Below are 14,976 nucleotides of genomic sequence, written 5' to 3' on the forward strand. Positions count from 1 at the left end.
CAGAAAATCATGCGTGTAAGGAAGTTGCGACCAACACATGTTCAAATATCATTTTTCGCTTATGATTGCACTAAATCAGTATTTACTTTGCACTGATATTTTTACTGTTTGTACTGAATTTTATTGATGATATTGGTTCCAATACTAATCGCACTGATCTAAAATTGGTCTCATCATAGTCTCCTTCCAGAAACCTCCCTATATAATTTTCCATAGAGAGCCCTCTCTGTGGAATTTATTATTATTGATATTGTTATTGTTAATATTATTATTATATTATTGTTGTTGTTGTTTCTTTTTCTTTTCTTTTTTTCTTCCTTATGAGGTTGTTTTGCAAGTGAATTCTCCCTGTCCGATTCGAATGGGGCCAGGACAGTAAAGAGATTGAAAAGCGCAATGACTCCAAAACACTTGATATATCTAAGTTTAGTCAAGCATTAAAAAGAAGTCTCTATTCAACCAACCTTGAAGCTATACCAATCTTGTGCTTAAGGTCTCACCCAGCCGCCCCTCTCTGCTTTGCTTTGAAGCGACATAAACATGAAGCTATATAGCTCCCTCTCTCCTATTCATTTCATCACACAAAGTTAGAAACTTCATCCATCTCAGTCACAAATCTCATACACAATGAAGATTTCATACCTCCTCCCTCTCCTAATGTTCTTCACTACTTGCTTTGCTCTCCCAAGAGAATTCTCCATAGTAGGTTATCCCGAGTCCGATCTCAGATCAACTGATAAACTCATCGATCTATTCGAATCGTGGATGTTGAAGCACGGAAAATCCTATCAGAGCTTCAAGGAGAAGCTGAGGAGGTTTGAGATCTTCATGGACAATATCAAGCACATTGATGAGACGAACAGGCAGAGGACTAGCTATTGGCTTGGGCTCAATGAGTTTGCTGATCTTAGTCATGAGGAGTTCAAGGAGAAGTATCTTGGAGTCAAGAGTGAGTTGATAAGGAACAGAGAAATAACTTCTGGGTTCAGGTATGCAGATGTTATGGACTTGCCAAAGTCAGTGGACTGGAGAAAGAAGGGAGCAGTGACTTATGTCAAAGATCAAGGCCAATGTGGTAAGCAAGTCAAACATTGCACTTCTAAACTTATAGGGTTATTTTCACAAAACCCCCCTTGAACTTTGAACTTTTCTCACTGGATGTAATAATGGATGCAGGTAGCTGTTGGGCATTCTCAACAGTAGCATCAGTCGAAGGAATAAACCAAATCGTTACGGGAAACTTAACATCCCTCTCCGAGCAGGAGCTAATCGACTGTGACACATCCTACAACAGCGGATGCAATGGCGGTATCATGGACTACGCATTCTCCTACATCGCGTCCAACAGGGGCCTGCACACTGAAGATGATTATCCTTACCTCATGGAAGAAGGAACTTGCGATGAGAAGAGGGTAACTAATTTCTTACAAAATTTTAATATAAATGGTGTTATGGTTATTGATGTTTTTTGATGTTTTAGGGTGAGTTTGATCTCGTGACAATTAGCGGGTACGAGGATGTGCCAGAGAATAGTGAGGTGGATCTATTGAAGGCGCTTGCTCATCAACCTGTCAGTGTTGCCATTGAGGCTTCTGGCCGAGATTTCCAATTTTACAGTGGGGTGAGCTTTTGTTTCCTATTCTTCGATGAGAGGACACCATTAAAATTTTGAAGTTTTTTGGCAGTTAAACTGCTCAGTTACAAAATTGAATAGGGTCCATGTTTCTACTGCTTGCAGCTTAATAAGTGAAAGTTGAGTAAACATGAAATCAGGCTTCTTTGGCTATCTTCTGCAGTTTAGTAAACTTTACTTATCTAATGTTAAAACTTAAAAGCTGAGTTAAAACCTCTAGTTAACACGCGTTTTTGGTTAATACACAATATATGTACTATGAATTTCAAACAATTTTCATATTAATAGTAAACTGTTGTCAGTTTCAAAATATTTCATGAAAATAAAGTATGCAAACGCCATTCTTATGATATTTGGGCTATTGCAGGGGGTGTTCGATGGGCATTGTGGGACTGAACTTGATCACGGTGTGGCGGCCGTTGGATACGGGTCATCCAAGGGCCAGGATTACATCATCGTCAAGAACTCGTGGGGTCCGAGGTGGGGAGAGAAGGGATACATAAGGATGAAGAGGAACACTGGAAAGCCTGAGGGTCTGTGTGGCATCAACAAGATGGCCTCATATCCTACTAAAGATCAGTAAAGAATTTCTGCTCAGTATCACGAAATTTTCTCTGTTGTCTGGTCCTGATTAAGAAGGAGATTGGAGATGAATGTAACCTTGTTTATGTTTGATCATGAATAAAATCGCGTGGTTGATAAAGATGTGTCAGCAAACAGTACCTCACATGTTGGTTTCTTGCCTATGAAAACTTATGTTTAATAATTATACATAGTGATATATTATATGCTCACATCGGGTCCCATGGTCTAGCGGTTAGGACATTGGACTCTGAATCCAGTAACCCGAGTTCAAATCTCGGTGGGACCTTTTTTAATCCGCTCTTTTTTAATTTCTACCAACTCAAAGGGGTCGTCACGCCAAGAAAAAAAAATCATAAAAATACATAAACTACTCCCTTTTTTTCAATCATTTTTCTGAAGACCATTATTATTTCAGTAGAACAGTTGCAGCACGCAAGAGTAAAGGGCGACGTGACCACGAGCCACCACTTCGCACAGTCTCAAATAAAAATCACGATAAAGAATCGATCGTAACTCCCCCATTACAAAACTGATCAGTCGGAGAGAGCATTGGCTAATGAACTGTCCAACCCAAACCCTCAACTCATCTCAGCTACCGATACTCTACTGACACCTTTGTGGGTTCTGGGTCCCACTAAACGCCTGCTGCACATTGAGGCACGTGGCAGTCGTACCTGCCCCGCCGAGATAGTCGAGACTGACATCGTGCAACGTGACATTCCGGCACGGCATCCCTTTACTACACCTGAGCGTCACGGCCACTGGCGTCGTCGACGTCCCTCTAATATTCTTGAATTTTATATCACTAATCTTCACTCTCGAGGGTGCCTGTTGACCCTCCGATGTATGTTTCACTAATATATAAGAATTTAACAAAAGAAAGAAATATTGATACAATATGACTCACGTTTGATGGGCAATCGGTATACGGGCAATATGTTTGGTCTATGATGATGGGGTTGTCTACGTGGTCCATCACGATGTTTTCAAACGTCATATTCGCTGCGGTGGTGGCCCCAGGCGAGTTTTGCCAAGTCTTGATCCGAAGGCCGTTGGATGTTCCGGTGAGGCTGCAGTCCTTGACAGTGAGCCCTCGGACGTCGCCCTCGCCTTCGTACCTCCCTAAGCTCCCCACACTGTGCAATGTTGCCACGAATTTGGATAAATTTCAGATAAAATCCTTTATTTACATCTCCAGTCAGTACTTATTATCCGTCAACTCGTGTATTATTTATCATCCCCATGTTGACATTTTTAGAAAGACATATTGCAAAATACACCCTCCGACGAATATATAACAAGTCATAGGATTTGGACTAGATCCGTACCTGATACCATGTCCCGGTCCACACTTGATTCTAGTGAGGGAAACCTCGGAATTTCCCTCACCAACGGAGACACAATCATCTCCGGTCGCAATACTCGACCTGTGAATGCTCACACGAGAATTACGCTCCAAGTGAATCCCATCAGTATTCGGACTATTCGCCGGGGCAGCGATCTTGAGATTCGTTCCTTTGAAATTGGTGCACCCCAAAATAGCTATATGGAAGAATTTTGGATTGACTGACGAAATGTTATCCACCACAGTACGTTTGTCGTCCCGATGAACTTTATCGACTGCGAAAATAATCCATAAACGCAAGTTTCTCGTTGACATTTTATCGGAAGGGTTCAAAAGCAGCAGTGCTTACAGTGGGAAGAACTTTACAGTCCTTTTTCATCGGGCATTTATTAAAAGGCCAAGAAACAGCTCCTCGGCCGTGGAAAATGCCTCCTCCGGTTAACGTCAAGTTATTGACGCGCGCGAATTCGAGCCACTCGTCGCTTGGATACTTGGATAAATCCGTTGTGGCGAGCAAAGTTCCCTGCGTTAAGAAGTATGTACTAGATGAACATGAGCCTTTACATGAGGGATTTTGTAAATCTAGTAGAGTGAGAAAATTAAAAGAATTAAAATTGCCTGCACTTCTATTTTAAGAGAGTGGACGTTATTGCAAGGCCCACGAAATTGAGTAGGGCCGAGGAGGTAAGTGCCTGAAGGTATGAGTATGGTGACGGTGCCGATGGATGAACATGCGGCTGTCCACGCCGAGGCGAATGCCTGCGGTGAAGAACGGCGATGAAAAATAATGACATTGCGAATTTATATTTTGTTAGAGAACAAAATATGTTACTGCATGCTTCGAATAGGTAAAGATTATACGTGAACAAACTTTAAAAAAGCCATTCAAATATGTATATAGGATCAAAATCAATGGAATGAAGAGTTCAAATTTAAGCGTATCATGTAGTTTGGAAGGGGAGCATAATTATGTCCTAAGGTAATTAATTAAAAAATAATGGTAGAGAGGTTTTGTTTTTGTTAGCAATTAAAAAATCTCTTAATTATTCGAAGAGATCAGAAAATGGAAGAAGAAATTTGATTGTACAAATACGGAAGAATAGCTTATGCATCAAGCTCCATTAATCCTCAAAAACGTTTACTGGAAAAATGATAATGGGAAGGAGAAAAACGAAGAATAGTGAGATGAAATTCGGTTTAAGTTATAATAATAAAAAAAGAGCTCATAACAGCGTTAAATTTAGATTAACAACATAAGTCATGTTCTAAAAATTTTTGACGAAAATTTAATTACCTTACTATCATCAGTCGTTCCATCAGCTTTAGCACCATAGCTCCTCACATTAAATGTTCCTACAACATTTGCAATGAAATGAATGATAAAATACAGAATGATGAAGAACTTCGTCATCTCCATTCACAGTTTTATTTTTTTAATAAAAAAACCAACTTCTCTTTTTTTCCCTTTAAATGGCAATTTATTGTTGAGATAAACGATGGTTTAAGTTTATAAAAATGGGCGTGCGGAGTTCCTTAACTACCGTAAACTGCATTTCCCCACTTTGTGTCTCCTTAACCTTAAACTGTCATCCCCACTTTCATTTAGGGGGTGTTTGGCAATCTGAAAGTGAATTTAAAATATGTAAGTTAATTTTTTTGCAAATAACTTTTACATCCATGTCAGCACGCAAGTGAAATACAGTGTTTGTTTGAAAAATTAAATTATTATCTAAAGTGCAATGTGAAAGACTGAGAAAAGTCTTTTGTCGATCGCGATGAGTTCTAAGGTTGACCGGCCAAACCCTGTAGGGGTTTTTAGTCTTGGTCGTTGGATCCGGTCGACCATGTGTGCTTCTGCGGTCGATCGCGAGTCGGGTCTACAGTTGAGTTTGGTTTTTTGACCCGTTTCGTTCTGAGTTGATATATAATCTTAATCCTAATTAATTAGGATTAAGCAAGAATGTTTTGCATAGTCTTTGAGAGGGGATTGCTGCATCCAATTGTGGAAGAGTTGTGAGAGATCTAGAGGCTTTGTTTTAGGGTTTATTTGGTAAGATTTGTAACCCTATTTGTATTCTCTTGATTTCTAATAGTAAAAACTCCTCCCTCCTTGCCCCGTGGACGTAGGTAACTTACTGAACCACGTAAAATTCGTTTGTCTTGTTATGGTATTGTGTTTGGCTTATTAGTTGTGATTTATCTCGTTCTTGTTCATATGGTTTCGAGCTTCCGTCGTGCACAACAAGTGATATCAGAGGTTCAGGTTTGGCTTAGGACTTGTTCGAAGGATTTGCTGAAGGATTCCTATTTAAAGAGTTAGATCGACAACATGGGAGAAGCAAGCACATCAGGTTCGTCTCTTACGAAGGTATACAGAGTCTGAGCATCAATAACACGAAGATTGATGTTCCGAAGTTTGACGATAAGATTAATTTTGGTTTATAAAGGTGTCAGGTGATGGATGCATTAGATGCACAGAATTTGGAGGAGACTCTTGAGTTACAAGAGAAACCCGTTGACATGGAGGATAAGGTATGGAAGAAAATGAATAGTAAGACTTATGGAGTTATTCGGTCATGCTTGACGCCAGATCTTATTTATGACGTGATGAACGAGACATCAACGAAGAGAATATGAAAAACACTCAATGAGAAGTATCTTACAAAGAGCATTGAGAATCGGCTTCACTTGAAGAAGAGGTTTTACCAGTTCAAGATGAAGAGGGGAGTTTTTATTAGGGAGCATGTAAACAATTTCACGAAGCTACTTTCAGATATGACCAATGTGGACATCACGGTTGAGGATGAAGACAATACGATGTTACTTTTATGTTCGTTGTCGGAGGATGAGTATGGTACGTTTGTTATCACTATGATCAATGGAAGAACTACTGTTAGCTACAAGGAGATGACCTCAGCGTTGGTGAATTATAAGTTGAGAAAGAGTGATGGCGAACCCTCCGAAAAGGCATCGGGAGATATATTAGCAGTTCGAGGCCGTAGTCCAAACCGCCATCAAGTCAACCGCTCAAAATCAAAGAATAGATGTGCATATAAGAGTGTTGGTAGAAATCAATATCGTTTTTGTAAAGAAGATGGACATTGGAAGATTGACTGCCCAAAGTTGAAGGACAAAGCCGAAAAGAATAAGAAAAAAGTTGTACAAGCTTCAGAAGTGAATGTTACAAAAACTATTGGTGAACATTCAGATTTAGATTCAGATTCTTCAGGTTATTCGCACCCTGCATTACCGTTGGTTTGCTATGCCGACTCTATGGAGTGGATGTTAGATTCGGGAGCCACATATCATATTTGCCCGAGGAGGGACTGGTTCTCCAGGTTTGAGGAGCTGGAAAGAGGGGATGTTGTGCTTATGGGTAATGATCACGTATATCCTATTAGTGGTATTGATTCAGTCCGGATTAGGATACATGATGGTGTGGTGAGGGAGTTGAAAGAAGTGAGGTTCATGTCGCAGTTGACGAAAAACATCATTTCTCTTGGTACTTTGGTGGCATGTGGTTATCGGGTGATCTTAGAGGATGCTACCATGAAGGTCACGAAGGGTTCTATGGTGGTGATGCGAGGAGTTAGGAAAAACTTCATATACTACTTGAAAGGCAAGACAGTTACAGGGGGTCTGGCAGCTTCTATCACTACAGATGAGGACACTACCACTCTATGGCACATGAGACTAGGACACACAGGTGATAAGTCTATGCAGTCATTGGTGAAGTAGAGGCTTTTGAAAGGTGCTAAGATCTGCAAGATGGAGTTGTGTGAGCATTGTGTACTTGGGAAGAAGATTAGAGTAAAGTTTGGTACCGCTATTCACAACACCCAAGGTATATTGGATTACGTTCACACAGATATTTGGGACCCTTCCAAGAATACATCACTTGATGGGGCTAACTATTTTGTCACTTTCATTGATGACTATTCTAGAAGGAATTGGGTATACCCTATGAAGCATAAACATGAGGTCCTGGATATTTTTATGGAGTGGAAGAAGAAAGTGAAGCTGCAGACAGGTAGAAAGGTAAAGATTCTACGTTCAGATAATAGTGGAGAGTATAAGAGTGATCCGTTTCTGTAGTTTTACTGGGATCATGGTTTTAGGCGATACTTCACAGTTCGAGAGACACCGTAACAGAATAGGGTGGCTGAGAGATTAAACCGTACCTTGCTAGAGAAGGTACGATGTATGATAACACAGAGTGGATTGCCTAGATCCTTTTGGGCCAAAGCATTGGTTTATGCGAGCTATCTCATTAATAGGTTGATGTGTACTACGATACAGGAGAAGACTCCTTTGGAGCGTTGGTCTGGTTCGGTAGCTAGTGACTATGAGTCACTTCGGATATTTGAGTGTCCTGCTTATTATCATGTTAGTGATGATAAATTGAATTCGAGGGCGAGGAAGGCAGTCTTTGTGGGATTTAGAGATAGAGTTAAAGGCTTCAAGTTATGGGATCCACATGATAAGAAGGTAGTTATTAGCAGGGATATCACATTTGATGAGGCGTACATGATGAGGCCTCAAGTTCCTCGGCAGGTGGAGGAAGACCAGATTCAAGAGATATCACAGTAGGTGGAGGATGATGTGACTCCACCCACTCTAGATAGTATTGTATCCATTAAGGCTCCTACAGAAGTGACACTGGGAGGAGGTGGGATGACAGCCGGGCAGATAGAGGATATAGTGGATTGTGAGACTCAAGAGCAGGGTCATGTTCAAGAGTCTATTACAGCGAATAGACCTAGAAGGGTGATTCGTTGGCCAACTAGGTATAATGATGTCATGGTCGCATATGCATTATCAGTGGAGATCGTTGATGATATGGTTCCATCCAACTAGGTATAATGATGTCATGGTCGCATATGCATTATCAGTGGAGATCGTTGATGATATGGTTCCATCCACATTCAGGGAGGCAGATCATGGTCGCATATGCATTATCAGTGGAGATCGTTGATGATATGGTTCCATCCACATTCAGGGAGGCAGAATCTAGCCCCGATTCGATCAGGTGGAGGGAAGCTATGAATGAGGAGATGCGGTCTCTTCAGAAAAACGACACTTGGGAACTTGCAAAGCTACCTAAGGGTAAGAAAGTTATTGGTTGCAAGTGGGTATATGCGAAAAAGGATGGGATCTTCTATTAGGGACATTCGGTTCAAATCCAGATTGGTTGCCAATGGATATGCACAGCTTGAGGACATTGATTACAACGGCGTATTTTTACCCGTTGTGAAGTATTCGTCGATTCGAATTTTATTAGCATTGGTGGCACAACTGAATTTGGATTTGGTCCAGATGGATGTTAAGACAGCCTTTCTACATGCAAATTTAGATGAGGAGATCTACATGACATAACCCTTGGGATTCAAAGCTACAGGAAAGGAAGATTTGGTTTGTAAGCTTAAGAAGTCTCTTTATAGATTGAAGTAATCACCACGACAGTGGTACAAGAGATTCGATAGCTTCATGATTGTCCATAGGTACACGAGGAGCCCATATGACCCATGTGTTTACATGCACAAGCTACAGGATGGTGAGCACATATATTTGCTTTTATATGTTAATGATATGCTTATTGCTTCTAGGAATTCTTTGGCTATTCGAAAGTTGAAAGAGGAGCTTTTATCCGAGTTCGAGATGAAGGATATTGAGAAGTAAAGAAAATATTGGGTATGGAGATCGAAAGAGACATGGTGAAGGGGTGATTGAAGCTTACACAGAGGAGTTACTTGCAGAAGATGTTGAAGAAATTTAGCTTTGATGGCAATGCAAAAGCAGTTACCACTCCGTTGCCTCCCCACTTCAAACTTTCAGCTAATATGTCACTTTTTCAGTTGAAGACAGAGATTACATGTCGAATATTCCATATGTCAGTGCAGTGGGTAGCTTGATGTATGCGATGGTGTGTACGAGGTCAGATTTGTCACAGGCCGTGAGCATGGTATCGAGCTACATGCACGACCCCGGAAAGGGTCATTGGGAGGCCGTGAAGTGGATTCTACGGTATGTTAAAAGCACTGTGGATGTGAGTCTGATTTTTCAGAAGAGTAAGAAGAATGGGCAGGATTGTATTGGTTACATAGATTCAGACTATGTGGGGGATCTTGACAAGCGTCGGTCTACGTCAGGATATGTGTTTACATTGGCAGGAGCACCGATATATTAGAAATGTACACTGTAGTCTATAGTGGCTCTCTCTACTACAGAAGCGGAGTGTATAGCGGTGATTGAAGCTGTTAAGGAGGCTTTGTGGTCGCATGGACTGTTGGAGGACTTGGGGATTGCATAGAAGACCCTTCGGGTATATTATGATAGCATGTCGGCTATCTATTTGGTGAAGAACTACGTTTATCATGTACGCACGAAGCACATTGATGTCAGATTCTACTTTGTTCGCGACGTATTAGATGATGGAGATGTCATATTGGAGAAGATCCACATGAAGGATAATCCTACGTATATGTTGACCAAAGTTGTTTAGGTATGAAATTTGGTCATTGTATGAAGGTATTGAACATTCTTCAGTGTTGAGGGCCTTTGGAGGCTATTTGGGTGAACTACGTTCGGCTTGAATCCTTAGACAAGAGGATACGTAGGCAGTCTTGTTTGATGCAGCCGGTTGGATTTGTTGATTTCGATAGGGGAGATTGTTTGAGCTCTCATTTGGGTTCCCGACTTGTTATGAATTGACACCGTTGAAGTGGGTTGTTTATACTTCATCCTGGATGCAGCAAGTGGGACATTTGGATGTTTTAGTGTCGGCTCAGTTTTGGTAGAAACGTTCGTCGAGGTGGAGAATTAAAGAAATGACGAGCACAGCAACGAAGACCGCAGGAAAAACAGCAGGAGACATTTTGGCAGTTTCGCGATCGATCGCGGATGACGTGACGGTCGACCGCAAACATGCACACGACTGAGAAAAGTCTCTGAACTTTTTACGATCGACCGCGATGGGTTTTGCGGTCGACCGGCCAAACCCTGTAGGGGTTTTTAGTCTCGGTCATTGGATCCGGTCCACCGCACGTGGTTCTATGGTCGACCGCGAGTCAGGTCTGTATTTGAGTTTGGTTTTCTGACCTGTTTCATTCTGAGTTGACATATAATATTAATCCTAATTAATTAGGGTTAAGCAAGGATGTTTTGAGCAGTCTTCGAGAGGGGATTATTGCATCCAATTGTGGGAGAATTGTGAGAGATCTAGAGGCTTTGTTTTAGGGTTTATTTGGTGAGATTTGTAACCCTATTTATATTCTCTTAATTTCTAATAGTAAGAACTCCCCCTTCCTTGCCCCGTGGACGTAGGCAACTTGCCGAACCACGTAAAATTTATTTGTCTTGTTGTTGTATTGTGTTTGGCTTATTGGTTGTGATTTACCTCGTTCTTGTTTGTGTGGTTTCGAGCTTCCGCCACGCACAACATTATATACCCAACACAAATAGTTCAATCACATTCCTTTCCTTTCTGTTTCCTCTCCATGGGTTTAGTTCAATCAGCCCCCTCCCTTACCCTCTTTTCTATCCAACCCACATTTAGTATACTTACTATAAGAATTAGTGTTTTTAAAGGGAAATTTAGTACGGATTTACCAAAAATAGATGAAAAAATCCTTTCATAAAGTTATTTTTTTCATAAATCTTCTCCATTTTTGTTACATTCTCATTTTGCTTATTTCAAACTTCTACTTGAAATTATCCAAATATTTTTAGGTATTTCCTAAACAGTAACTGACTATAAGTTAAACCTAATCAACTACTTCTTTTAGCTAAAGGAGAATAATCAAAAAGGCTTTGATGAATAGTAATTCTATGTTGGACCAATCAGATTGTTCAAAAAATTTCTACCTCATCTTATTTTAAAAATTTTCCTGCTCTCTCTCTCTGTGGACTTTCCACACTTCCCCTCCACTAACAAACTCACGTTCACCCTGCTCTCTATCCAGACTTCGTACGCTTCCCAACCACTTGCAAGTTGCAAACCCATGTTCTCTCTGACCTCTCTCAAGACTTTCCACACTTCCCAACCATTTGCAAACCCACATTCCTTTTTATTAAAAAACCGCTGAAAATTTGAAAACAAAACTCCATGTTCTCTAATCATACAACTCAATCTCAATCTCTAATGGCGGACTCAGATCCAGCAGTTTCCCTTCTCAAATAGTTGTCGGCGATTTAAGAACAAAGATGAAGGACAACCGTCCTGACAGTGAGGAGAACCGCTGTGTTAGGAAACAACGTCGGCGACAACGGTTAGTTCTTCTTCCTTAATATTAAAAAACTAATTTGCAAATTAATTTATTTAAATCAAGTGACCTAATAGCAACTTTGTCGTGATTTATACTTAATTATTTCCTGCTTGCTTGGTAAATGATCGGTTAGTTCTTCTTCCTTCCCAAAAAGTCCGTTTTTTTCCCATTCTAAATTAATCTATTTAATAATTGAATTTTTAGAAAATATAATTACTTTTGTTCTGGTCTTGGGTTTATTGCATCCTAATTTTGATTATCTAATATATTTATTTTTATCAAAAATAATTTTAAAGATTAACAATTATATTAAATTTCTCCATTTTCTGATTAAATTTCATTTTTAATTATTTGATTTTCTGATAAAATTTCATCCACTAAACCTCAAAAGAAAAAATTTCAACTAAATTTTCATCTATTGATTCCTAAATTTATAATCATAAGTAGTGATATTTAAGAATTTTTGGCATCTTATGTATTTTTAAAATTTGATATTGCTTTAAAAAAATTCTAATAAAGTATCATCTTTTTAACCTGAAATTTCTGATCAAATTTATTATTTTAATCATTATATTCATGCTCATATGTAGTTTACCTCATAAAATTTCTGATCAAATTTCTTATTTTAATCATTATATTCATACTCATATGTAGTTTACCTTATAAAATTTCTGATCAAATTTCATATTTTAATCTTCAAACTTAAAAATTTATACTTCAAACTGTATTTTTAAATTTTTAGGTGAAATTGGTATTTTTACAACTAAATAATTCTTCTTTATATTCTCTACTATTTGATTATATGTTGAATTTTTTATCATCTAATCAATTTTCAACTTTTTTTCCTTAAATTTGTAAAGAAATTTCTCATTTTTATCCTTAAATTTTGATCTATAATATTTACTGTAATGGTAGTCAAAGTTCATTAAATTATAGTATAATATGAATTGTCATTTATTTGTATAAATATGATGCATTAGATATATAAATGCTAATAATGTGTGTGTTGGTTGGAAAATTTGTGAAATAAAAATGAAAGAATTGTGTTTGATTTTATTCTCTCTAACTGCTTAGAAAAAGAATGTTTACAACTCTCTCAATCTCAATTACAATTTGGATTTCTTGATTACAAAAGAGAAGAGAATTGATCTGAATTCTCCCCTTTGTTTAATTCTGGGTTCTTCACGGTAGCGATGGAGTGCCTCCCTCGAATACTCGCGTCGAATTTGCTCTCCGTTGACGATCCGAACATCTTAATTCACTGAAACAGTATCTCCTCCTCATGATTTTGACATTGTGGAGACCTTGCAAAGCAAGTTTTAAAACTCTGAACGAGTTTAGAAAAACTTGCAGAGCAAAGTGACTTATATCCCTACTACAGATATGATTGTTGATCCATTAACAAAAAAATACCAGTGAAATCTTTTATCAAACATGTAAGTTTGACGGGACTTAGGAATAAATAAGTCCGAGTAAAATTTCATGAATAATGAAATAAGAGTTACTCTCTACGGATAGTGGGAGTAATGGTAAGGAGAAATATCTGATCTCACAGATAGTGGAAGACATATCACTTGATTAATTTGGTCAAGTGAGAGATGTTACCTTGACTTGGTCTTGTGTGACCAAATCAACGATTCTCAGTGGAGAGAATTGTAAAAAACATGAAAAAGTGGAATGGTTGTTGAGAGAAAATCTCTCATGGGGGCGGATCTGAGGGGGTAGAGATAGTGAGTTTAACCCCTATAAATGAAGGAGTAATTCTCCTTGAGAAATCACAACAAAACAGAGAAAAAACTCTTACCTATTAGAACCCCCCTCAAAATCCATCGATCTTCTCTATTTTCGATCAAGTTTTTCGCTGACATTTTTAGTATTGTATTAAATCTAAGTTGTAGTTCTTCATGGATGAATGATTACTATTTGTATTCATGTGAGTCATCTTGTTTCTCGGTAGATACAAATATAGAAGAACAAGATCCATTAACCTTTTCTGGTGCGATGAAATTATACGAATCAACTTTATGGCTAGAATCTATGAGAGAAGAACATGATTCTATAGAAAAGAATAAGGTATGAGAGTTATGTGACCTACCGGAGAATAGAAAAGTCATAGGATGCAAATAGGTGCTCAAAAAGAAATATCGTGTTGATGGATTTATTGATAAATTCAAAGCACGATTAGTTGCCAAAGGTTACAACCAGAAAGCATGAATAGATTTTCAGGAAACATATTCTCCTGTAGCTAAATTTACATCCATTAGAATTATTTTGGCTATTGTTGCATATCTTAATTTCGAATTATTCCAAATGGATGTTAAAACAGCATTCCTTAACGGAGAGTTGAAGGAAGCAATATATATGCAACAACCTGAAGGTTTTCAGGTGAAAGAAAATGAACATAAAGTTTATAAATTAATAAAATCTATATATGGTTTAAAATAGTCTTCTAGACAATGACATCTCAAATTTTATGATGCAGTCACTAAACTTGGTTTTATTCAAAATAAATTAGATAATTGTGTATATGTTTTAAAAAGTGAGAGCAAGTTTACTTTATTATCCTTATATGTGGATGATATATTGCTCGCTAGAAATGGCATGGAAATGTTGAATAAAATCAAGGCAGATCTCAGCAAAAAGTTTGAGATGAAAGATATAGGAGATGCACCATATATTCTTAGAATTCAAATAATTCGAGATAGAAAATCTAGAATGCTAAGTTGAAACCAAAAAAATATTTAAGACCAATTCTTAAAAGGTTTGGAATGGAGAATTCTAATCCGGCGCCAACTCCGTTGGTTATGGGAAGGAGATTATGTAAAGAGCAAAACCCTGGAGAGGGGCAGACGCCATTAGATGTTCCTTATGCTCAAGCAATTAGAAGTTTAATGTATGTAATGTTGTGCACCAGACCTGATATAGCTTATGCTGTGAGTCTAGTCAGTCGATATCAAAGTAATCTAGGACCAGCACATTGGAAAGTTGTTAAAAGGATTATGAAGTATATCAGAGGTACATTAACTCATAGATTAGTTTATCAAGCTGATTCGCTTGAACTCCTCGATTATTCTGATGCTAATTTCGGAGGTGATAATGATGATGGAAAGTCCACTTCAGGACACTTTTTTATCTTTGGAGGAGGAACT

General features: G+C 38.5%; 1 protein-coding gene, 1 non-coding gene and 1 pseudogene across 2 annotated transcripts; 2 read left to right on the forward strand and 1 right to left on the reverse strand.

Moving 5' to 3' along the window:
• LOC109840978 (cysteine protease XCP1-like) lies at window positions 570-2,355 on the forward strand. Its single transcript, XM_020409818.1, has 4 exons — window positions 570-1,075; window positions 1,177-1,412; window positions 1,481-1,621; window positions 2,001-2,355. The coding sequence occupies exons 1-4, from the start codon at window positions 628-630 to the stop codon at window positions 2,214-2,216; spliced, it is 1,041 nt and encodes a 346-aa protein (XP_020265407.1). The 5' UTR covers window positions 570-627; the 3' UTR covers window positions 2,217-2,355.
• Window positions 2,433-2,504, forward strand: TRNAQ-CUG. The gene has a single exon. It is a non-coding gene; the product is annotated as a tRNA-Gln (tRNA).
• On the reverse strand, window positions 2,822-4,974 carry LOC109842505 (annotated as a pseudogene).

Source organism: Asparagus officinalis, chromosome 5 (genome assembly GCF_001876935.1).
Source record: "Asparagus officinalis chromosome 5, Aspof.V1, whole genome shotgun sequence".
Classification (NCBI taxonomy): Eukaryota; Viridiplantae; Streptophyta; class Magnoliopsida; order Asparagales; family Asparagaceae; genus Asparagus; species Asparagus officinalis.

Excerpts from the sequence above, each read along its gene's own strand:
- LOC109840978 (XM_020409818.1), top strand. The coding sequence starts at position 628 with ATGAAGATTTCATACCTCCTCCCTCTCCTAATGTTCTTCACTACTTGC. Across the intron at positions 1,413-1,480 it reads GAACTTGCGATGAGAAGAGG|GGTGAGTTTGATCTCGTGAC; the intron begins GTAACTAATTTC and ends TTGATGTTTTAG. Across the intron at positions 1,622-2,000 it reads ATTTCCAATTTTACAGTGGG|GGGGTGTTCGATGGGCATTG; the intron begins GTGAGCTTTTGT and ends GGGCTATTGCAG.